General features: G+C 44.7%; 2 protein-coding genes across 3 annotated transcripts in view; one reads left to right on the plus strand and one right to left on the minus strand.

Annotated features, from left to right (window-relative positions):
- Positions 1 to 1,642: 1,642 nt before the first annotated feature.
- Positions 1,643 to 10,058, minus strand: LOC108932763 (sulfotransferase 6B1-like). The gene is made up of 7 exons (XM_029250804.1): positions 9,774 to 10,058; positions 9,238 to 9,356; positions 8,732 to 8,821; positions 7,977 to 8,103; positions 7,147 to 7,241; positions 6,656 to 6,812; positions 1,643 to 1,998 (listed from the first exon to the last, which is right to left on the minus strand). The coding sequence occupies exons 1-7, from the start codon at positions 9,928 to 9,930 to the stop codon at positions 1,871 to 1,873; spliced, it is 873 nt and encodes a 290-aa protein (XP_029106637.1). The 5' UTR covers positions 9,931 to 10,058; the 3' UTR covers positions 1,643 to 1,870.
- A 3,596-nt stretch (positions 10,059 to 13,654) lies between these two features.
- Positions 13,655 to 24,723, plus strand: part of slc30a6 (solute carrier family 30 member 6) — a 42,951-nt gene continuing 31,882 nt past the window's right edge. The window contains exons 1-4 of one of the 2 annotated variants that reach the window (XM_029250927.1): positions 13,655 to 13,857; positions 15,981 to 16,027; positions 17,098 to 17,184; positions 19,640 to 19,724. In XM_029250927.1, the coding sequence (XP_029106760.1) occupies positions 13,671 to 13,857; positions 15,981 to 16,027; positions 17,098 to 17,184; positions 19,640 to 19,724 (406 nt within the window). In that variant the 5' untranslated portion in view covers positions 13,655 to 13,670. Of the gene's footprint in view, positions 13,858 to 15,980; positions 16,028 to 17,097; positions 17,185 to 18,609; positions 19,112 to 19,639; positions 19,725 to 24,723 lie in introns of those variants that run through there. The other variant, XM_018749493.2, reaches the window with a different exon arrangement.

Here is a 24,723-nt window from a genome sequence, read left to right on the forward strand (position 1 = left end):
GGGTCACACCGGTCACTTACCGCCTCCTGTTGCCTCCTGACCTCCGAGTACATCCCACGTTCCATGTCTCCCTGTTGAAGCCAGTGGGAGTGTCTCTACACCAGCCACCAGGAAACACCGCACCCTCCCCTCCGTTGCCTCTGGATGGTGACAACACCTACAGGGTCCGGGCCATGCTGGACTCTTGCAGACAGAGGGGTCGGCTGAAGTATCTGGTTGATTGGGAGGGGTATGGCCCGGAGGAACGTTCATGGGTGGCCCCTACTGATTTCTTGACCCTGAGCTGATAGCTCTCTTTCACAGGGACCACCCGGAGCATCCAGCCCCTCCTTCTAGGCCCTCGGGGGGGGGGGGGGGGGGAACTGTCACGACCTGCACACCCACCTCATCGGTGACACCTGCCGTTTCCTGATAGAAGGGAGCATAAAAGGGGACACCGAGGATGCCTGGGTGCGGAACCAGTCCGTCGCAAGGCACCCCAAGCGGGACTCAAACCCCAGACCCACTGGACAGCAGGACCCGGTCCAACTCACTGCGCCACCATGCCCCCCCTTTCTCCCTTTTTTTAATTAAAAAAAAGCAATCAGAAAAAACAAGCATCTGTTATCTAAAATTTCTCTCTATGGAAGCCAATATTACATTCACATGTATTTATTTAGCAGATGCTTTTCCCTATCTCATAGAAAATACAATGTGTTCATTACATTAGCAGAAAGAGACATTTAGATGCATACATGTGACTCAAGTACAGTTAGTTTATTTCTTTCCACCATATGAACCAACGTTCATCACACGAGTCGCTGCGTGAAGGTTTCTCTGTCATTCACAAGTTAAGATTTCAAAGTTATAGAGCATGAACATTTACACATGTACCGAAGAGATCAGTTGAAGCGACACCTCCATTTCTGATGTACTTTCACTGGAGCAGCGTCCAGACGCAGTGAGAGGTAGAACTGCGTGCACCATGTTACGTACATTCGGCCAAAGCACGTACCACCACAGGCTTGTTATGTAACGGCGAGATTTCAAGAACAACGAGCAGTAATGGCTCAGAGGAGCAATTATAAATGTCGCCAAGTGGACATAAAGCCTTGCTGTATTTAGACAGGTGAGCCCTGAGCTCGCTTTGGTTTGCCTGGAGGTTCAGCACCCTCTACAGCTTCTGTCTTGCGGTGGATAATTTTAGTGGTGCAAGTGAGAACAGAAACGGAAACAAAGCAAGAACAAAACGAAAATGGAACTAAAGCAATTTGAAAGATGATGAATATTTTCACAATTGAAATTTTTGACAGCAGCTCAAAAAGTTTTTGTTGTCTTCAAGAATTTTTATTTGTCACTTCACTTTAGATAGAAGCTAGAAGTTAAAATAAGCACGTATCCCAAAAATAAATGGAGGGATGTCTTTATTACTGACACTTCATTAATTGTGACTGGGGTAGAAGTAATTTCAGCTGAGGGCAGTGGTTGTGTCCTTTTGCAACACAACAATGCATTGTCATTTTTACTAATAGTATTTCCTTAGGGGGTGCGGTGACGCAGTGGGTTGGACCACAGTCCTGCTCTCCAGTGGGTCTGGGGTTTGAGTCCTGCTTGGGGTGCCTTGCGATGGACTGGCGTCCCGTCCTGGGTGTGTCCCTTACGCCTTGTGTTGCCGGGTAGGCTCTGGTCCCCCGCGACGAGCGGTTCTGAAAATGTGTGTGTATTTCCTTAATTTTTGCAGTTATGCATATGAGGTCTCATGTTTTTTGTATTCTTCTCAGCTCTTCCAACTTCTGCTCCTTCATTGAGGCTGGTCTTCATTAAAGTTCTTCCCTTTTCTCACTCCATCACCACGGTTGTGCTGCCACTGAGCCGCTGTCTAGAAGTTACTCTACTTGCAGTACGTGTCGTATTTCAACAGGGCCCCCAGCTTGGTGCCGGCCAGGCGCTTCTCAAACTCCACATCCATCTCCTGGCTCTGGCTCTCGCTGAAATGGTTCTTCCAGTCCCCGACCTCACCTGGAGTAAAAGCATCAACATGCAGAAAGCATGATACCGTTGTACAAATCACAGTACTCCCGCTGACCAGGTCACACTGAACTACATTTCCCAAATGAGAAAAGATTCACATTCTATCTTCAGAAGGAACTAAACCACAAACAGCCCATTCTAAATCATTTATATGATGATACAATTCTAAAAAAAAAAAAAAAAAAAAAAAAAAAAAAAAAAAAAATGATAAAAATAATTGTGGTGGACAGGAGCTTTTCACACCTCCATTCAAAGGATTTGACAGCCACACCTGGAATTTATCATTAAGGGGAAATGAGCACTAGGTGTGCCCAGTTCACCAATTAAAAATTTCTTTGTAAAATCTGGACTTTGGAAATTAAATAATTTTGTGTTTTGGACAGTGGAGTTTTAAATTGAGTTTCAGAGTGTTATGGGAGGTATTTAGACTTGGCAGTAGATTTGAGTTTGTTTTGTTGCATTAAATTCCAAGTAATTATTTTACAGCCAAAAGTCCATTTTCAGGAGGGGGTGCAGTGGCACGGTGGTGCAGTGGGTTGGTCTGCGTCCTGCTCTCCGGTTGATCTGGGGTTCAAGTCCTGCTTGGGGTGCCTTGTGATGGACTGGTGTCCTGTCCTGAGTGTGTCCCCTCCAGCCTTACGCCCTAAGTTGCCAGGTTAGGCTTCCGTGACCCCGTATGGGACAAGCGGTTCAGAAAGTGTGTGTGTGTGTGTGTGTGTGTGTGTGTGTGTGTGTGTGTGTGTGTGTGTGTGTGTAAGTCTTCTAGCTCATCCTGGCCACTGCCAAGACCAGACACACCCCTGTGTGTTGCAAGATATGAAAACATGGTGCCCATCTTATATGGGGGAATTGAATCATCTTCAGACAGATGTTAACAAGCACAAGCAGGTCTTTGGGTATAAAGTATAGTATTAACAGGAGAGCTGGTAGTGTAATGGCTTGCGCTACTGCCTTTAGATCCAAAGGTTGCAGGTTTGATTCCCACTTCTGGCTATGGGACCCTTAAGCAATGTGCTTCCCCTAAATTGCTCTAGTAATATTACCCAGCTGTATAAATGAGTAAATAATTGTAACCTTAACATTGGAAGTCACTTTGGAGAAAAGTGTCAACTAAATGTAATGGGAGCTGCATCCACACACACACACACACACATTGTCTGAACTGTTTGTCCCATCTGGGGTTGCAGGGAGCCAAAGCCTAACCTGGCAACACAGGGTGAAGGACTGGAGGGGGAGGGAACACACCCAGGACAGGGCACAAGTCCATTACAAGGCACCCTAAGTGGGACTTGAACCCCAAACCCACCTGAGAGCAGGACCTGGTCCAACCCACTGCACCACCATGCCCACCCCAAGCTGCATCCTATGTAGACAATTTCCCAGCTGTACCTTTCCTGAAGATGACGTTAACCATCTTCCCATATTTATCCTTGCTGCCGTCCTTCATGGTGGTGAACATGCTCTCCTGGGAGATGGTCTGGACCTGCTCTTCACTCAAGGTGAAGCCAAAGAAGTTGGAGATCTGTCGAATCCCTTCAGTCAAATCCTGAATATGGTGGAATGATGAGGGGGCAAAAATGTCCTTATAGATCGTAGTCACACAAAAAGCTGTTAATGATCTGGAAAACATCTAACATATCTGATAATGCTGTTGTTAATGCATGATGTTAGGTTCGTTGAAACCAACAAATGTTTCCCTAAGTTGAAACCAGTCATTCCACATTCAGATTAGAGATAGAGAAACCTCTGATGCTATCAGAGGTCTTGCTACTAACACGATGATCTACAAAGGGTTGGAGCTCATCCTGGAGTGGCGTGGCTGCACTCTGCAAAGCAGCTATGAAACTCAACAGCCAAAGTCTGCCTTTCAGCAGAAATTACCCTCTTCATCTCCTCAAAGGTCACAATCATCACATTGGGGTCATCCATGCGTTTCTCCCAAGCCAGAGCATGGTCAAAGTAAGAACCCAAACACACTGTCGAGAGGAAAGCAGAGAGAGGCGAACATGAATGAAGGACACTTTTAGTTCAACTTACGAACACAGAACTGTGATCATAAATTCTTTGTAAGACCAAGCACTACATCACAATTGAAGTTTACTAATTGAATTTAATCCCCCGATTTATTCAAAATGCAGGTTAAAAACATTAGACAGTGCTTCAATTAATTAAAAATTTGCTGCAAGATTTTTATTTAACTTCTTTTTTTATTTCTTATTGTTTGTTAACATGAAGCAGCATTGAAATTAATGATACTGTAGAATGCCGGAAAATAAAATACACACAATGTTCACGATTTCCTATTGAGTATGTCGTGATCGATTTTGTAGCCCTGTTTGATTCTCTTCATTCTAACAAAAAAAACTTAAAAACAGAAGGCAATACATTTGTTAGATAGTTTTTCAAAATTGTTTGCATAACTAAATTATACAGTTGCTAAAGTGCACAATTTCCACTAAAGCACATAGCAAACATACAAAAATAGGATTTACGCAGCCATTTCGTTATTTCCTGCCTTTTTAATTTCAGAATGAAGCTGCCGATCCAGAAGTTTCAGAAAGGATGAGGAAGCTTTGCATTGCACAACATTCAAATGATGTATTTTCTATACGTAGAGAACTCTTCTGTCTGCATTTTACTGCACCGACATACCGTCTCCACGCATAAACTCCTCGTAGAACTTGTCCCAGGATTCGGCAGTGGGCAGCATGGGACTGGAGTTGGTAAAGTGGTAGTAGGACACCATGGTGTCTTTGGGATTTCGGAAAATAACCAAAATCTGAGGAGTGATTAAAAGCACATATGTTAGAATACATTGAAAAACGAGGTAAAGCTCAAGGTGCTATGTTAACCACCTTAGAAGGATTAGTGCCGGAATTATTTCATTTGGACCGTTTAATTACTTGGTAGAAGTTTTCTTCAAAGCAATTCGAACCCTCGACTTCTCCATTTCTAATGGTCACATTTCTCCTAGCAATGCTCTTTGCTGCAGGCTTTGTTTGTACAGAAAACACTCAATCTCTTACATAACAAGGACAATACTTGTGTGGCCAGGATGTCAAGCTGGATAAAAACCCTTGGAAAGGAAAACTACACCTAATTTTTGTCACCCTGTCCTCAGGTTACATAAAACCACAACTGTGAAAATAAAGCAAAATAGGGCAAAATCAAGTACTGGAGTCCATAGAAATGCAGGAACGGTGCACACAGACCTTGGTTTTCTGGGCAGCGAAAGACGGCGGGATGTTGTCGGGGTGCATGTGTGTTCCAAGTAACCTTGGAGATGGAACTTCGCTCAGAGACTAGAAGGCAAAAGAGTGAAAGTCACTTGAGTGGAGTAACACTGCAGTAAGAACTGTTGCCTGGGGCACTCTCCTCCTGAGACCATCACAGCATTACATTTACTTATTTATCAGACACTTTTCTCCAAAGTGACTTCCAATGAACTCTATGTAGTGTTATGAGCCCACACACCTTATTCACCAAGGTGACTTACACTGCTAGATACACTACTTACAATGGGTCACTCATCAGTAGAAGACACACACACTCTCTCTCTCTCTCTCTGTCACTCACACACCCTATGGGGGACCTGAACAGCAGGTCTTTGGACTGTGGGAAGAAACCAGAGCACCCAGAGGAAACCCAGGCAGACACAGGGAGAACATGCAAACTCCACACAGACTGAGCAGGGATCAAACCCACGTCCTCTCCCACCACCGAGGCACTTTGAGACAGCAGCGCTACTCGCTGTGCCAACATGCCACCCAGGGAAAGTCTGTAACACAATGAAAGTGGTGGGATTCGCTGTGCTTAAAGCAGAAAGTTGCGCCTCACGACAAGGTCACGGAGGATCTTCAACGCCCTCTGGCGTTGCAGGAACCTGAGTTACTGGCTGCTTGCTGAGGCCAAATAGCAGGAGGAGTAGGACTACGGTGAGATGGTACGACTGGTGTGTAACCTGAGCGCTGAGTCATTGTTGCGCTGGTCCTACCGCATGGAGCAGTGCAAGACGGACATTCCCAAACTCTCAAGTCACGGAAGTGCTTACTCATGCAATGTTTGAGTTTCAGAGTGTTATGGGAGGCATTTAGACTTGGCAGTATATTTGAGTTTGTTTTTGTTGTACTAAATTCTGAGTAATTATTTTCCAGCCAAAAGTCCATTTTCAGTTTGGTATCACCAAATTTTTTTCTTTTAGTCAATTAGTCTTCAGTAAATTAGTAATAATGGAGAAATGTAAGTCTTCTAGCCCATCCTGGCCACTGCCAAGACCAGACACACCCCTGTGTGTTGCAAGATATGAAAATATGGTGCCCATCTTATATGGGGGAATTGAATCATCTTCAGACAGATGTTAACAAGCACAAGCAGATCTTTGGGTATAAAGTATAGTATTAACAGGAGAGCTGGTAGTGTAATGGCTTGCGCTACTGCCTTTAGATCCAAAGGTTGCAGGTTTGATTCCCACTTCTGACTATGGGACTCTTAAGCAAGGTGCTTGTCGTATCTTGCGCCAGTAATATTACCCAGCTGTATAAATGAGTAAATAATTGTAACCTTAACCTTGTAAATCACTTTGGAGAAAAGTGTCAACTAAATGTAATGGGAGCTGAATCCTATATAGAGAATTTTCCAGCTGTACCTTTCCTGAAGATTACGTTAATTATCTTCCCATATTTTTCCTTGTTGCCATCCTTCATGGCATTGAACATGCTCTCCTGGGAGATGGTCTGGACCTGCTCTTCACTCAAGGTGAAGCCAAAGAAGTTGGAGATCCGTCGAATCCCTTCAGTCAAATCCTGGATATGGTGGAATAATGAAGGGGCAAAATGTCCTTATAGATCGTAGTCACACAAAAAGCTGTTAATGATCTGGAAAACATCTAACATATCTGATAATGCTGTTGTTAATGCATGAAGTTAGGTTCGTTGAAACCAACAAATGTTTCCCTAAGTTGAAACCAGTCATTCCACATTCAGATTAGAGATAGAGAAACCTCTGATGCTATCAGAGGTCTTGCTACTAACACGATGATCTACAAAGGGTTGGAGCTCATCCTGGAGTGGCGTGGCTGCACTCTGCAAAGCAGCTATGAAACTCAACAGCCAAAGTCTGCCTTTCAGCAGAAGTTACCCTCTTCATCTCCTCGAAGGTCACAATCATCACATCGGGGTCATCCATGCGTTTCTCCCAAGCCAGAGCATTGTCAAAGTAGGAACCCCAAGGCACTGTTGACAGGAAAGCAGAGAGAGGCAAACATGAATGACGGACACTGTTACTTCAACTTACGAACATAGAACTGTGATCATAAATTTTTTGTAACATCAATCACTACATCACAATTGAAGTTTACTAATTCAGTTCAATCCCTTGATTTATTCAAAAACATTAGATAATGCTTCAATGAATTACAAATTTCCTGCAAGATTTTTATTTAACTTATTTTTTTTAATTTCTTCTCTTTTGTTAACATGACGCAGCATTGAAGTTAATGATACTGTAGAATGACGGAAAATAAAACATACACAATATTCATGATTTCTTGTTGAGTATGTTGTGATCTATTTTGTAGCCCTGTTTTATTCTCTTCATTCTAAAAAAAATCTTAAAAACAGAAGGCAACATATTTGTGAGATAGTTTTTCAAAATTGTTTCCATAACTAAATTATGCAGTTGCTAAAGTGCTTTCAGAATCACAGCTCCAACCAACACCCATCTTAATGTTGAAACAGTGCACGATTTCCACTAAAGCACATAGCAAGCATACAAAAATAGGATTTATGCAACCATTTTGTTATTTCCTGCCTTCTGAATTTCAGAATGAAGCTGTGTTTTCAAAAATTTCAAAAAGGATGATGAAGCACACCATTACGCAGCATTCGGCTGTCAGACGTGTTCTGAAGTTCCCAGTGCAGCTGTAGAAATCACCCCTGCGTGTACATCAGCACACTGCACCGACATACCGTCTCCACGCATAAACTCCTCGTAGAACTTGTCCCAGGATTCGGCAGTGGGCAGCACGGGATTGGAGTTGGTAAAGTGGTAGTAGGACACCATGGTGTCTTTGGGATTTCGGAAAATAACCAAAATCTGAGGAGTGATTAAAAGCACATATGTTAGAATACATTGAAAAACGAGGTAAAGTTCAAGGTGCTATGTTAACCACCTTAGAAGGATTAGTGCCGGAATTATTTCATTTGGACCGTTTAATTACTTGGTAGAAGTTTTCTTCAAAGCAATTCGAACCCTCGACTTCTCCATTTCTAATGGTCACATTTCTCCTAGCAATGCTCTTTGCTGCAGGCTTTGTTTGTACAGAAAACACTCAATCTCTTACATAACAAGGACAATACTTATGTGGCCAGGATGTCAAATTGGCTAAACACACACACACACACACACACACACGGGGAGCCAGAGCCTAACCCGGCAACACAGGGTACAAGGCTGGAGGGGGCACCCCCGGGACAGGACACCAGTCCATCACAAGGCACCCCAAGCAGGACTTGAACCCCAGACCCACCAAAGAGCAGGATCCAGTCCAACCCACTGCACCACCACACCCTCCTGGATAAAAACCCTTAGAAAGGAAAACTACATCTAATTTTTGTCACCCTGTCCTCAGGTTACATAAAACCACAACTGTGAAAATAAAGCAAAATAGGGCAAAATCAAGTACTGGAGCCCATACAGAAATGCAGGAATGGTGCACACAAACCTTGGTTTTCTGGGCAGCGAACGACGGCGGGATGTTGTCGGGGTGCATGTGTGTTCCAAGTAACCTTGGAGATGGAACTTCGCTCAGAGACTAGAAGGCAAAACAGTGAAAGTCACTTGAGTGGAGTAACACTGCGCTAAGAACTGTTGCCTGGGGCACTCTCCTCCTGTGACCATCACAGCGTTTTGGACGGGGTTAGTCTGTAACACACCGAAGCTGAAGGGATTCACTGTGGTCATGCAAACTCCAATTTACTTATTCTATTCAAAGGCCTTAATTTATGAGGTTGGCAAAGCATGAATCTGGTCAACTGTGAACCCTCTGCCATCAACCTAAGTGACTGGCTGCTTGCTGATGCCAAAAAGGCAGGAGAAGTAGGGCTGCAGTGAGATGGTGCAAATGGTGTGTAACTTAAGTGCTGAGTCATTACTGCGCTGGTTCCACCATGCAGAACAATGGCAAAAGGACACTCCCACTTTTTGTGGTTTTCCTGGAGTTGCACTCACCTTCTGCTTCTCTGGGTCAAAGAACTCTAAAATTGGCACAAGGCTGTCTTTGATTTCTTTATTCCCAGCTTTGGCAGCAGCCATGATCTTCAGCATCACACCCACCATCCAGTTGAACCCTGGTAAAGAGTTGTGGGAGAAACACCAGTGCGGAGTGTTGCTGGTTCAGGTACACGGAACAACCCTTGGAGTTAAGCGCTGAACCTTAGTTGTTCCACTAACAATATTGTTGGGGTCTCTTTGGTCATCTCACCAAGACACTACACATCTAACCGATGAGTCGAACACGTAGACTGAGCTGCTATGCAGTTTCCCTTCTTACATATCTTGAATCCCCTGGCTCATACAGTTCTCAATATCCATGCATCATACATTTTCATTCCCTTAATGGATTTTCTTTACTGTTCCAGCAGTTAAGCACGGCAGCATGAACAACAGACAAAAAGAAAGACCGAGAAGTGTGTGTCAGCTGGTGCAAGTCTTTCTTAACAACCCCCTACCCAACAGAACTATTTCATGGGCAGTGACATACTCACCACACTTTGGGTAGGCCACCAACATGATATCATCTGGCCTGGCTTCAAAACTTTCATAAGCTTTCAGATTCTCTTCTGGACACCTCAGTATGGGGTACAGGATGCCTTTGTACCTGAAGACTTTCTCTTCCTCTTTCATCTGATTTGCCTTTTCCATCCTGGCTTGAATTTCTGGGCGCTTATCTTTATCCGTGTTGGAAATGTACAGTGAATTCTATCCTCTTATTCTCAGGCAGACTCGGTTTGTACAGCAGGTGCGCTACGACACCTTTTTGTACTTTTTGCTCTGTGTGTGTTTGCGTGCCTCTGGGAAAACGAGCTCCTCCTACTTCCAGATAAAGCTTGCGTGAGAAGCTGTCGCTAGCTGACTTGCGCTGGCATGTCACGCAAACCTGGATTCCTCCTCGTGGCCAGTGATTGACAAGGCGAAACGTTCAACACTTGGTCTTCAAGCTTTGTTTGCAGGCTTCGTTCTCAATAGTGTTGTGGGTGGAACTTCAGTGGGTAGTTATTTCTGTGGCTGAGGTCTTTTGGGAAAGTGCAGCTGCATCCTGGACAGAAGGGAAGGGGAGATTCGTGCCATTGCTCTGGCGGAGGGAAGCTCTGCATGATAATGGCTTGAGGTGAGGGGAGAGGGACTGGATCAGGCGACTGTAGGTCTGGCTTACCACGCTGTTTAAACAAAGTCCCATCTCTCATGAGGCAGTGTGATGTGTATTACTGGGAGTTTTCAGATGGTCCCTTAGATCTTGACCAGAAAGCAAAGCTGTCTTCTAAACTATAAACTAGGGAGAGAATCTTTTAAGTAATGTTACAAAATTTGTTAAGTCTTGACCATTCCAGACCGCTCACCCAACTGTTATGTAACAAATCCCATGAAACATCATTCCTTACGTCATTTGTCTTTTGGTGAGGTGTTGTGTATCAAACTATAATTCATAGAGAAGTTACATCTTGAAGAAATTAGTCCATGAATATTAATTGATTCCGTCTGGATATTGGCAACAGTGTGGCAGTTGGCTTTCCGTTAAAGGACCAAGATTGGGATCCCTTCTGTTGTTCCTTTGACGATCTACCCTGAACTGACACAATAAGAATTAACCAGCAGTGTCAACTGTTAAATCATTGTAAGGTGCTGAACACTGAAAGTAAAAGTATCAGTTTGCTAATATTTAAATGCAGCACATACAGTATGAGTTCCATGAAACCAGAAATAAAATCTTTGGCTTGTTACTGAGGATTGTAATGAATCAGGGTTTCCAGTGTACCCTGCTTGTGGACACTTGGTTAAGCTAATTATTACCTTAATTTATCCAGTGTCCTATCAGTGCAGGCAGGCCCCGGTTACGAACGTCTCACTTATGTACAACCCATAGTTACGAACCCCCCCTCCAAAGCCTACTATATTAAAAATTTGAGTTACATACAATGATTCGTAATAACAAACGGGCGCTACTTTGCAAAGCGCATCAAAACATTGAGTGTATACAGGAGTTTGTTGGCTCTTGGTTGGGGCACGTGAGCCCAAGGTAAGACAAAGACCTTGTCCTTTTCAGTTGGACTGTCATGCCCACGACCTTGCCCCAAACATCCCTACCTACCAGAAATCAGAGCAATGGGATATGACGAAGCCGCACCTGCACACCCTGGTAGTGGAATCTCATTTCAGAAACCCGTCTCTCCAGAGCTCTCGAGTGAACCCACGACAACTTACCCATCTTTCCAAGTCCTTCGTTCTCCTCACTCCCTCATTCCCTCGTTCCTGCTCCTGACATCCACAGCTCCCGACACTTGCATCACCTCCTTGACTACGACATCGGATTCTCCCCAACACCTAAGTTTGTGTATCGACCAACCCACGCCTGTCCCCGACCACGAATCTCAGCTGCTCCCTTGTGTACCAACAATAAAAATCCCACAAATGGGTCCACACATCTACCTCAGTCTCCTGCCCGCTCAGTATGACATGGACCGTGCTGCTGTTAACAGTCTCATGTGTTATTGTATTTGGCTTTAATTTTTTTGTTTTTACCCTCCTATCCATGGCACCAAAGGGTAGATGTGATGCAAGTGAAATAGTGATGGATCAAAGGAAAGGGAAACGATCACGACTCAAACTTAAGTGGAAATAATAAAGCGATCGGAAAAAGGTGAAACGCCAACGAACACTGGAAAAGTAACCATTAAAGTTTCTTTAATGTTTTTCATACCTAAACACACATTCTCTCTCCCCCTCCTCCTCTCTTTCTATGATAAATACTATAGTAACATTTATTATTATCTCTTTCTATGTCTTTCTCTCTATTGCAAATACTGTAGTTACTATTATTTTTATCATTATTATATTACATTTATGTTTACATGTATTCATTGAGCAGACCCTTTTGTCCAAAGCGAGTACATCTCAGCAAAAGTACAATTTATGCATTACATTAAGAGAAAGAAACATAGCTGCAGACATGAAAGTCTCAAGCAAACCTAGTTGTTACCTACCACTTGCTGTGCCGAGGTTCATCGTTCAAGTAGGTGCATAAGACACAGGACAGACAAATCCCGATACCCACACCAATTTTTTTTTTTTTTAAATTAAATATTATAAGATACACAAATGCGCAGTACAATACCAGAGTAACGGCTGAATAAAGGTTGTATCTGGGCATGCTTCTGGAGTTACGATGCATGAACAGTTACACCATAGACAATCTGAAGAGATCTTAGGCGAAGTGGATCTGGAAAAGGTGGGTTTTCATTCCCTTCTTGAAAACAGACAAAGTTTCTGCAGTTCTGAGTGACAGGGGAAGGTCATTCCACCACAACGGACCCAGAACCGAGAACCTCCGAGCTTTGCCTTTCGTGCGCGGGACCACCAAGCGAGCAGAAGCAGATGAGCAAAGGGGCCTGGGTGGGGTGTACCGGTTGATCAAATCCTGTAAATAGCCGGGAGCAGTTCGATTGATGAATTTGTACACAGTATCCAGGGTTTTGAATTTGATTCGGGCAGCTATAGGAAACCAGTGCAGGGAGATGATATTACATTGCATTATTATTACTGTGTTGTTATATTAAATATGTGTTTGTGTATCCAGATGTGTTTCTTCAATGTTTTTTTTTTTATGCATAGAAAGGTACACAATATACTATAGGCTATAGTAAGACAAACATTTGACTAACTGACGTTAGACACAAACCGAACCCAACTGTTCTGACTTACATCAAAATCCGACTTAAAAACAGACTGAGGAATGGAACTCGTTTGTAATCCGGGGACTGCCCGTACTGAGATTTCCTTCTCTCGAAAAGTGACAAATTCAAGCAAAATCACAGCAGACTGCCAATAATAATCCAGGGCAGAGGACAGGGGACACTGTGGACAGGATGCCTGTCCATTGCAGGACAATCAAACGCGGAAGGCCATTTAGGGTCGCAGTGGACCGGCATTAGACACCTGCGCTACTTGCTGTGCCGCTGTTGTCCCTGGCTAGAAGTCAATTAAAGTTAAGAAAGTGATAAAAAGAGTTACAGAATATTTAATTTAGGATGGCCATGGCATGATATCCTAGGTTTTTACAAACACTAACTGAGATTAAAAGGGTGTTTCTATTGTTAGCTTTTATGGACTGTTGAGAGTTTGAGTACAAAACGGGGGAATCTGTGAATCAGGGTAGAGCTGCTACGGTGTGAAACAAATTTCAGAGAACTCTGATAGTGGAATTTTATTGTATGATATAGCATCGTATACGCCAACAGGAGTTTGTTTCACGAGCACCTTTTTCCACCCCGCCTTTGTCGCCGCCGCACTGTTTGTCCCTCCTTGAACCCCGTCCTCCACTCTGCTCCGCACCGTTTGTCCCTCCACAGGTGCCGTAGCCGGACATCGTCGGGCAGCGGACGTCCAAAATGGCGCTGGACGGTTCGTCCACGTCTCCGCTGGTGATGCCTTACCACACTGCTGGGGACTATTATCCCAGGAAACTGGGGCCGAAACCCGACGTCGTCCCTTCTGGGGTGACGGAGAGGAAAGTGGGCCCTTTGGACAAGCCTGACATGATGGTGTCCGTGGACATCATCAACATCAAAGAGCCGGGTAGGGCCGCCTTTGGCGCTAGTAGCTTAGCTCCTGCCAGAGTAGCTTTCCTTTCGTAGGAAGCGCTTCTTTAATTACCCACGGATTTATACCATGCTTAACACCACGTTTCATTTTATCTCCGCTTTTATCGGTGTCTTCTGACATGTTTAAGGTTAGCCAGCTAGTCTTAGCGTTTCTGTTAACCTCGAGTCGACTAAACGTAACGGTAACGTCTCGACCGACGACGTCGACGAGCTGAGTGCCGGCAGAAAATTTATCATGAAGAGAAGTTCAGAAGTCAAGTGGACAAAAATTACCTCGTTTTTATTCTGAAACTAGTAACTGTTTAGGAATATTCCCCCAGACAGCTAATAAATTAAGGCTAGAATCATGTAGTTAGACGTAAACAACATCATGATGTAGATAGTAGATACTTGCGTTTTTATCTTCATTGTGATTGATTGGCGCGTCAAGTTTACTTAAACTTTAAAGTCTTACGTTAACCAAAGTGACTTCCAACAAACTCTATGTAGTATTATGAGCCCACACACCTTATTCACCGTGGTGACTTACACTGCTAGATACACTACTTCCACTGGGTCACTCGTCCATACATCAGTGGAACACACACACTATCTCTCTGTCACTCACACACTATGGGGGAACCTGAACAGCGTGTCTTTGGAGTGTGGGAGGAAACCAGAGCACCCGGAGGAAACCCACACAGACATGGGGAAAACGTGCAAAGTCCACACAGACTGAGCGGGGATCGAACCCACGTCCTCTCGCACCACCCTGGCTCTGTGAGACAGCAGCGCTAGTCCCTTGGACCCGAAGGTTGCAGGTTCAATTTCCGTGTTCAATTGTAATAACCATGTACTTTCCCCAATTGCTATAGTAAAAAATGTGAAGTTGTATGACTGGGTGAAGAATTATAGGTAGCTTAACATTGTAAGTGGTTTTGGAAAAAAGTGTCAGACAAACATAATTAGCAACAATTGCGTTTCAACAGCACTTGGAATCTAACTACAGGTTCAAGTCTCGAGAATTAGTGACTGGCGCATTATTCATCCTTAAATGAGAAAGCTAAGACGTGATATGGTCGTTATTTACAGATATTTCTCCAATGAAACCTAACACTATTGAAACAAGGTGAGTCTTCACCGTTTTGGAATTGTGGGAATATTTTAATAATGAGCTCAATTAAGCTTTGTTCATGAAGTGTTGGGTTGGAAAGAAACTCACAAACACAGCGCTGTGTTCCACTGAGATGAAAAGGTTCAAGTTTGGGCCGTCAGCAGTGGCACCGAGTGTCAACACCAGTCAGTATTCGAAATGAAGAACTCTCAACGCCAACAGTTAACGTCGCGACGGAACAACGGTAATACCCCGGTATCGCAGTGAACGCCGACAGCCCCAACACCAATGCTCTCAGGTGTGCTCACAAGCCGGAACCAACACGCACGCTGGTGCTCCGCAGGATGAAAAATGATTTTATCAAAGACTCTCGGTAACTGAGGAAATGCATGCAGATATGGGGAGAACATGCAAGCTTCACACAGGCCGAGTGTGGATCAAACCTATGTCCTCTCACCACGCAGGCACTGTGAGACAGCAGTGCTACTCAGTGTGCCACCATACCGCCCTGCCAGCCGACAGGAGTTCCTTTCTCCTGTCTTAATACTTATCGTCGTCATTGAAGCTGCACAACTGTTTTCTAGTAAAGTACTCAGTCCAATTATTGATGAACCACCCAGTGTGTTTGTGTCCATTTTCTAGTTTGACACTACTGAAGTAGAGTCTTAATGATCATACAAACAACTACTTTAATAAAGAGGATGGTCTTTATAAACATTAGAATAATGTGTTTGCGTAGTGTGTGCTTTAGGTTATTTTTAAATATGTGTGCATACATCTTGAAACAGATTAGTCTTTCCAGTAAGAAATAATAGTAGCTCTTTTGGTATCCAGATCAGTGCATTACACACAGATTATCAGGGGACTGGGGAGTGGACATAGTAGAAAGACGCCGTGAGGACAAATTTTAATTTTCCCTTAGTTTACATATTCTTTCAGGTATATCATCTGGGCAAGGAGTGAATTACTGGGGAATGAGACATTGTGTCGCTTTTATTTTTCAGATCCTCCCATGCACCGGAAAAAACAAGAAACGGACACCTATGTGTTGGTCAGTGTGTACACTTTGCTGTAAACTTGAGCAGCTAATTACAGTTCTCGGGATAATTCACTATGACGTTTCCTGCATGTTCACCATTGACCTCGCCATCTTCAAACCTTATAAAAGCGTATATAAAAAGTATAAAAGTGTAACGGTGGTGAGAACTGTCACCTGGCACTCAGAGGACACAGATTTGAATAAAGCTTCTTGTTGTACCTTTGGTGGGGGTACTAAACTTGAATTGATGGAGTAAAAATTACCCAGCTGTACAAATTTGTAATTTCTTAACCATGCAAGTTGCTTTGGAGGAAAACTTAACGTAAATTCATTTATAAAAATAATTATTTTATCATCTGCATGATGAGGTGTTTAAGATAGCTATATGCAAACTATCTGATAGGACTGTATTTTTTAAAGTTAAAAATATAAACAAACCAGGCTTGAGGAGTTTTATTTCTGGACACTAGATGGCGGAGTTGTGCAGGTTAAAACCAAAACATTGAAATAGTCCGCTAAGTCGTTCTTCAATGTACTGTGTAAATGTTGTGCAATAAACTTAAGACTTACAGAAGAAGGGGTTTGGCAAATGAATATAGAAGTTCTAAAGTTAAGCATAAGAACATTAAAGCCTTCGTTCAGCTACATTGTGCGTAGTAGTATTTGATTTGGAAATGCGTAGAATTTCTGATGTGTAACGGTTGAAGTCATGCTGAGATTTTATTTTGGAGATAAACTCCGGATAGGATTATTTGCCAAGTCAAACTTTTTAGTAGTTTGATAGACCAGTTGTTCAAACTGACTTAAATTTGCAACTGAAGTGATTGTTATATTAAATTGCATTGTACGTAATTTAATTTATCCTAGAGAAAAAAAATCTGTTCTGTTCATATAAACTCAAGGCATATATTTCTGCTGTTGGTTTTTTAGGAACAGAATAAAAGCATTGGTTAAAATTTCCTGTGATCCTTAAAGTTTTTGCAGTAAAACAAGACTTCAAGAATGGAGCAGTGCTGTATCTGTGTGGTCCTCAGTGGTGTGTGTGTGTGTGTCAGTGACAAGGTGCTTGTGTTTTTGTGCAGGGCACAATTCATCCGTTCCGTAAGTCGCACAGGTCTGTCTTTGGCAAGTTTGCACAAGAGTTCTGCCTGGTGGCCTCAGACAGGCGGGTAAGTAGACCTCGAAACTCATGGAGTCTGACATGTGAAAGCTGACAAGGGGAGCCACTTTCCAGGGCTCCCCTGTCGTGTGGAATGCCCTAATCGCCTCGCTCCTCTGCCTTTGAGGTGTGTTTAGAGTTGGGACCTCTTCAGCTGCTTGCACTCTGAAAGGCATTACCCACAGTTTTTTTTTGTCCAGTGCTATTGTGTTTTCTGTTTTTAGTGCATTCCTTCACTCTGATATTTTATTAATTGGTTTAAAGCTTAAGCTGTTTATTCATCTACTGTTAATGCCTATGTCCTGACCTCCCCCTCCCTGCTTCTGTTGTTAAATGTTTTTAAATGTTTATTTTTAATTATTATTTTAAGTGGACAAGGTCTCTGCTCTTTTCTGACACTTGGTGGTTGTGCCAGTAATGAATGCTTGGGGTGCCTGAGATGTGATAGAACTGTGGATTAGTACGGGACCCAGTACAGGGGAGGATATGTAATCCACTTTTGGCTTACACAGGAGCCCTGGTTTACCAAACAAACCAGGATGGGATTACAGGGCGTAGATTAAAGAGCCGCCGAAGTTCACGGAACGTTGATTGAAAAGGGAGAATGCCCCCCCCTCCCGGTCTGGGTGCATCACACCAAAAAAGGAATGAAATGGAAAATCACACGGGTGTATGATCACAAACCCACACACCCTGATGTACTAGTAAATGTCTTGCATGTGTCTGTCAGGAGTGTATGGGGAGTGCTCCTCTGCTGGACAGTCTCCCTGCTGTCCTTCTCGAGACAGACTCACTGAAACGTTCTTACGTGACCTCGGCCAAACCCAGCAATGCAGCATTGAGAGCACTCCGAGTCCCCAGCCTCGGTTGGCAGTTGGGGGAGAGTGGACACCGTTCCACTGAGTGCACAGCCCGCCCCTCCCCTCCCCCAAAATCCCACTGACCTGCTGCTGGTGAGTCAGCGGGCAGCAGCACTAATGATCCACCTTTGATTTGGGAGTTGCTGGAGACGCTGAGCCTGATGAGTTGGAGCAGGTCATGTTCCTCATTCTTCTCTAGAACTTGGCGTGTCTTAGGTTTTGGGCGACAGTGCTGTTAATGTGGGGCCAGTTGGTACGCATCCATCCAGAGTTTGAAAGTGGATTTATCTCCTTGTCTTGGCTAAGAGGGATTTGTGACCCGGGTTCTGCACATCCGAGGACCTTCTTGTCGAGGCGGTGGCCTGTCTCGCCTGATCCTTTTGTGTCTATCCTTTCTTGCCCTGCTGGTTAGGTACATCCAGCTCTCTGAGGCCATGCTCCCTTCAATTCCCTCTTTAGGAATTATCTGGGTGCTTTCCATCTGCCAGTGCACCCCCTCCCCCTCCTCGCTCTGAGTGACTGGGAGAGGAGGCCCCTGGCTTGGCCTCGCCTGGGCCGGGGATTAGCAGCCTTTGGATAAAGGATGCGTGAGCAAGCTTTCCATATGTCAGGGTCTTGGTCCCGATGTGGCCGGCAGCCTGGCTCTTGCTGCATTCAGGACAACCAGGAGAGCGGCAGAGTGCAGGGAGGGTCTCCGATCAGAGGTCCCACTGACCTAGAAGTAATAGCCTGCATGCTCTGCCTGCCACCTCGATGCCGATTGTATTGACAGGCTTAATTGCTCGTTTCACAGCAGAGGACCTGCACTTCTCAGCTCCTGGTAGGAGAGAGGAAGGCGAACGGAGAGGGCGCAGGTGTGCCGTTCGGCCTGAAGGAGGACGGCACAGGTCGATAAATGTTGCAAGTGGGTGTGCAGCAACACCTTGTAGGAAGCCCTTTGGCTTTTTTTTTTTTTGCTACAGGGGGTTCACCACCAAGCAGAGCAGCAATGCAGGAGTTCTGTACCATCTCCAGAACTTAGCCCACCTACGTGACCCCCTACATCCATCTGCTGCATGGGGTGGGAGGTGGCTTGAGGTATACTGCAGGAAAACTTCCTCTAGTGACATGTGCAAGGTCACTCTGCCCACCCCTTCCCTCAGTTGCTCCCCCCTTAATGGCTATAGTTGCCATGACACTGGACGCTGCAGGCCCATATACATTCTAACCCCTCGTCTCCCACCCAGCTCTCTGCCTGTCATAGGCGGCTGCAGTTCCTGTCATAATACTGCCTACTACAGTAATCGTATATTTCAAAGTGCATGAAGGGTCACGTTGAGCTCAGATAAAAAATGACGGCTAGTCACAGTGGCATTTGCAGCAAACTTGAACCCAAAAAAGTGTGCTCACTGTTGATAAATTTATGAAAATGTGTTATTCAAGGTGATTTATGGACCCTTTTTAATAAGAGGCGAAAGTTCATTTCGGTCTTAAAGAGAAAACTGAAGTTTCTGGGTGGCAATTGGGGGAAGGACTTTGGGTTGTAAGTGTGCAGGTTTTGCTGGTCAGTACAAGGCTGTGTGGAGACTCAACTTGACGTCGTGTTGTGTGTGTGTGTGCTTTCAGTCCTGGAGAATCCTACTTTTCGGCGCCCTCAACGTGATCTGCACCGTCTGCCTCCTGATGTGGTGCAACTCCACCAACAGCATGGGTGAGTGGCCACCTAAGGGTTTCGTTGTGTCCCATAGTATCGTCAGCAGGACACTGCCACCTCTATTATTGATAACTAATATGTCTTTTAGCAGGTGGCTTTGTCCAACTCCTTACAGTCATTCATCCATTCTATACAGCAGAGCAGTGTAACACACACTAAGAGCAATTTAGAGTCACCAGTTGACCTGAAACACACATCTTTGGGCTGTGGGAGGAAAGACACGCAAACTCCACACAGACTGAGCTGGACTTGAACCCCATGTCCAAACCCACAGCAGTACCGCTACGCATTTGTGCCCCTTCTGATGAGTAAACGAAGCCCACTTTTGTGAATGTTTTTGTAAACTAGTAAATCAACATTTATTTCACAGAAATGAAAGCTTATCCTCCCGTTTGAACCAGGCTGCAATCTCCCCCCATTCTCTCTCTCTCTCACACACACACACACTGAGAAACATGTGCGTGGCGAAGTGGAAGAAGACGCCCTTGTATCGAGTCTCAGTGCTGCATGGAAAATGAGATACAAACGTCGATATTCAGCACAAAACAAACAATAGTGCTAAAGCAAGTGAGGCACGACAGAGAAGAGGAGCGGAATAAATCCGGCACCCTTCCGCCGTCATGTTTGGAAACAGAAACGAATGTTGTGCTCACATGTTGGACACTCTTCCCAGAGTCTGTTACGTTAAGTGTATTATCCTCTCTGAGCTCAGGCTTATTCACCCTTTTTTCATTTGGAGAACAGAGGAACCCCCCCCCCCCCCCCCCCCCCCCCGCCAACACACACACAACATGCTGCTTTCTGCCAATAATGACTTCACACTCACTGCTTCCTCAGTCTAGAACCCACTACAACACCAAAACCTCTGTGTGACCCCAAGTTACTCTTTTTTTCATTACGTTTGTTCCTTTTGACTCCTTCCTTCAAAGTGAGTTTGAATTTTTTTTTGCCATTTGTACAGTAGGGTATTTTACAGGAAGAATTCAGGTAAACTACCTTGCTTAGGAGCACTACAGCAGTGGTGGGAGTGATATTTGAACCAGCAGCCATCAGGTTACAAGTCCATGTCTTTTACCTGTTACATGACCCTTTGGGGCTTGAACACACACATCAGAACTTGGTTTTGCCCTGAGCTCAGTCCTGAGATGTGGTAAATGACATTTTGTTTTAGCCTGGCGACAGGGTAAATTAGATCTCTTTCATGTCTCTGGAGTCTGTCCAGTCAGCGGGTGAAGACCTTGCTGCGCTGAGCTCTGCGTTCAGCCCTCAATGCCTGGAGTGTAAACAGAATGTGGCACCCCCTCCCTGCACGGCAGAGCCACTGTCATGATGCAGTAGTCCAGGTCCTTCGACGGCTGGAATTGAGAGAGCTTCTCTTTTCCACAGCTGCCTTTTGGTTTTTTAATTATAATTTTAATAGGCCGGTGTCCTGGTGATGTTATTTGGGGCTTTGAGCCTTTGGCAGTGCAGCCTGTCGAACGGACCCTTCTGCAGGAGGAAGCGCTCAGCGTTGGCTCACTTGTTTATTTTTTGCCTCTCATCTTGTCTGCTAAGAATAGACGAGCACAGTACCAAAAGCTTTCCCCTCCCATCTCCCCAAAACTGCATTGGTGAAAAAGTACCGTAACGGTGCTAATGTTGACAAACAAACGTCTAAATGCACATCCTCCCTCTGGGGCCATAATGTACGAGTAATTGAAAATACAGGCTGGGGGCTTTTCAAGTGAACCGTGAACTCCAGGCCAGCCATCGCCCTCCCCCCCCCCAGCAACCCAGCTGCTTGTTTCCAAGTTCATCGTCAAGGGCGGTCGCCATTCCAGCAGCAGCATGGAATGCACACAGAGTTTGCCTCTTTATTTATTTATTTGTTTTTTTTAAAAAAAAAAGTCCCTTTGCTTGTTTCTGTTTACAGCCGTCTCATAATTTGTGCTGTCGTCGTTCTGTTTCTCAACGGCGCGTCTGAATATTTCACGGCACAGGAGTTGACGAAGCCCCCGAAGCAATAAACGAAACGATAGTAGGTGCAGTTTTCGTACAGGACGAGTCGTCTTCTGCAAAGAGCACGAGTAACCGATCCTGGACCTTCAGGTGCTCCACAGCCTGGAAAATGTGAAACGGATGAGTCCGCAGGATGAGTTTGGTATCGTCAGCGCACCCAGATCACATTTTGCACCGGAAGATTATATTAAGTTACGAGCTGTTGAAACTGTATGTACTTCAACTTGATATGCGTATCCCTCTTTTGTCAACACTTCTTTTAGCAGGATCAATACACTTCCTGGCCCCAAAGCGCTTGTGTAGGTCATTGCAAACAAATGAACAGAGAGATGTTCATCCTTTATTCAAAAGCCTAACCTCTCCAGCTTTTTGTGGGGTGCGAGAAGGTTCAGAGAATGGACAACAGCTATTTGTAAGGTTCTAAGGGGCCAGCAGTGAGTGTAGCAGTTGGAGCAGTTTTCTTGCTCTCTGAGGTTCCCGGTTCGAATTCCACTTCCCACTGCAGTACTCTTGAGCAAGGTACTTAGTATAAATTGCCCTTGTAATAATTACCCACCTATATAAATGACCAAAGCAGTATACAAACCAAACATTATTAGCTGTTTTGGTGAAGAGGTGTCAGATAATAAAAAATATATACTGTAGACCTTGGTCTTCTTTTAGGTGGCATGTTACTGCGATGTGTGAAATACCCACTGCAGACCTAGTGATGGAGAACATGCTGGACGTGCCCCCCAGCTGCCTGTGGCCTTTGAGCTTTGGCCGTGCTGTCAGGCAGTAGGCACATAAGTGACAGGTCAGGTGTCAATAAATTGTTGCTACAGACGTAAAGAAGCCCTTGTGCCATAGCTGAGTCTTTTTAAGCAGTGATCTTGAGTCATCAGTGTCTAGGTCGGACAAGGATGCAAAGTCTCGCTAACACCCGGAGGTTTGTACTTTGTAGACACTGCTGTCTGCAGATTTTGCATTAATCCTCGTTCAGTTTCCATCCAAAGTGACCAAACAACGAAATGGTGATTTAGACCGAGGAGTAAATTGGCGTCCCTGAAGCAGTGTTACTGGTCACTGTTAGTTTGCTGGGTTGTGTGTGCATGGAAGCTCGCTTGAAGTGTGTATGGGGAAAAAAAAGAAATGACCACATTCAGTGTTAGTCCTTGATTTACAAGGGTGTTCTGTTCCATCGCCCTTGTCACAAAACCATAAGTCACAAAACCCCTATACTGAATTATGTAAACCATAAAAATATAGAAACATTGTATAACAGGGCTTTGTAACATTTCTAGCTGATTTTACGCATTGACGTGAACCAGCTTTTCTCAGGTGGTCAAGTTAAAGCAACTGAGATTTTACTTGCAAAGTACTAGGTTCAAATCATAGCTACGTGCTAACCCTGAATTGATACAGTAAAAATTACCAAGGTGTATAAATGGGCAAATCGTTGCCACTAGGTTATCTTTGTAAATAATGTTTGACATTGTATATGTATCGAAAGGTATAAAACATTTAAATTAAAATTTAGAAATTAAAAAGCTTTCAAAAAAAGTTTTAAATTTCACACTACAGTAAAGTTATAAGGAATGAGCAACTGCAAGATCATCATTCGCAATCAAGAAAATGTCCCAGTTTGCTCAAAGGTGACACCTGGTGGAACCTGTCTGGCAATACAGTCTATTGGGCGAACGCAAGAAGAAACCGAATCTGGACCCGCTCTCGGAACCTCGTCATCACAAGGATGCCAGTGAGTGCTGGTCGGACGAAGCCTGCAACTCCATAGTTCTGTTTGGATCAAATTTACTTTCCCTGTTTGCACTTTATATATTGTATGTGGGTTTGTAACGCATAAAAACTGCATAATTTAACTCTCGAAGCGGCCATTTGTTTTGGAAAACAGCTTAATTTTCTGTACTTATTGTTTAGCGCAATGCAAACGCTGCACTGTGCTGTGGGCCAAGAGCTGTGTTGTGTTGCCTGATGTCAGTGTTTATCCCCTGGAGTCATTGCTGCGGACGGGAACATTGTGATCGTGTGCATTCATATGGAATCTTTAGCAGCAACTGGGCTGGGTGACTTGAGGACACTGTGTCATCCCACTATAGTACATGGTGTACAGCTTATGCCCTATATCTATGGCTGTAATGCGTCACCGTTGCTGTGGCCTCACTGCTCAGGCTGTGGGGATTAGAGAGAGTGGGGAGGCAGTGACGTGACATGGGCGGGACATTGCCGGATGTCTCTGCACCTTCTGTTGCCTTTAACGTATAGCATTGATGCCAAGCTAACAGCAGAACGGGTCGTTCGCCGATCGAACCGACACAGCCACGTACGTCTGGGTGCCGGTGAGTATTAGAAAGCACCAGGTCTCCAAGTTACATGGCGTTGGTGTGTCTTCAGGCTCTACACGCTCTGAAACCCGATGTGTCCTGCTGTAACGTGCCCTGTGTGTGTCGCCTCCCTGCTGGACAGAGCAAACTGTTTCTGAACAAAAGTAATTAGATCAGCACTCTGCTCCCCAGCCCAGTGCCCCCCCCCAGCTCCAAACACATTTATGTGCGCATAGTTAATAAACATGCTCTATTTGGAAACAAACATCACTTGTGAGTGGCGGTTGCCTGGCCCAGTTGGCTGCTGGCATTGGCCAAACGGGCGGAGGCTGCGCACTCCGGCGAGTGGCACTGGTCTCAGATACACTGTGTTCCCGTGTCTGCCTCTCCCATTTATACAGCTGGGAGAAGCCAAGCGAAAGGAGGTCAAGTGCTTGGCCCGCAGGCCCTACACCACTGCCCCACGCTCCCTCCCATTCCTCCTGATCCCACGTGATTGCGCCGCTTTGCGCTCAGGCTTTTAACCCTGCCTTCACCGTCTGCCGCTTCCAAGGCTGGCTTAGGCTCGCTGTCCTCGTACCATCACAGAGGCTCGATAAACTTGTCATTAGAGCAGATTGCATTGGTCTTTTCATTCCTAGAAACCCCGCGTGCGGCACGTGGCTTTATGAGGAAGC

The sequence above is a fragment of the Scleropages formosus genome, chromosome 4, assembly GCF_900964775.1.
Source record: "Scleropages formosus chromosome 4, fSclFor1.1, whole genome shotgun sequence".
Classification (NCBI taxonomy): Eukaryota; Metazoa; Chordata; class Actinopteri; order Osteoglossiformes; family Osteoglossidae; genus Scleropages; species Scleropages formosus.

Excerpts from the sequence above, each read along its gene's own strand:
- LOC108932763 (XM_029250804.1), bottom strand. The coding sequence starts at position 9,930 with ATGGAAAAGGCAAATCAGATGAAAGAGGAAGAGAAAGTCTTCAGGTAC. Across the intron at positions 8,822-9,237 it reads TTGACCCAGAGAAGCAGAAG|TCTCTGAGCGAAGTTCCATC; the intron begins GTGAGTGCAACT and ends TTTGCCTTCTAG. Across the intron at positions 8,104-8,731 it reads TCGCTGCCCAGAAAACCAAG|ATTTTGGTTATTTTCCGAAA; the intron begins GTTTGTGTGCAC and ends ATCACTCCTCAG.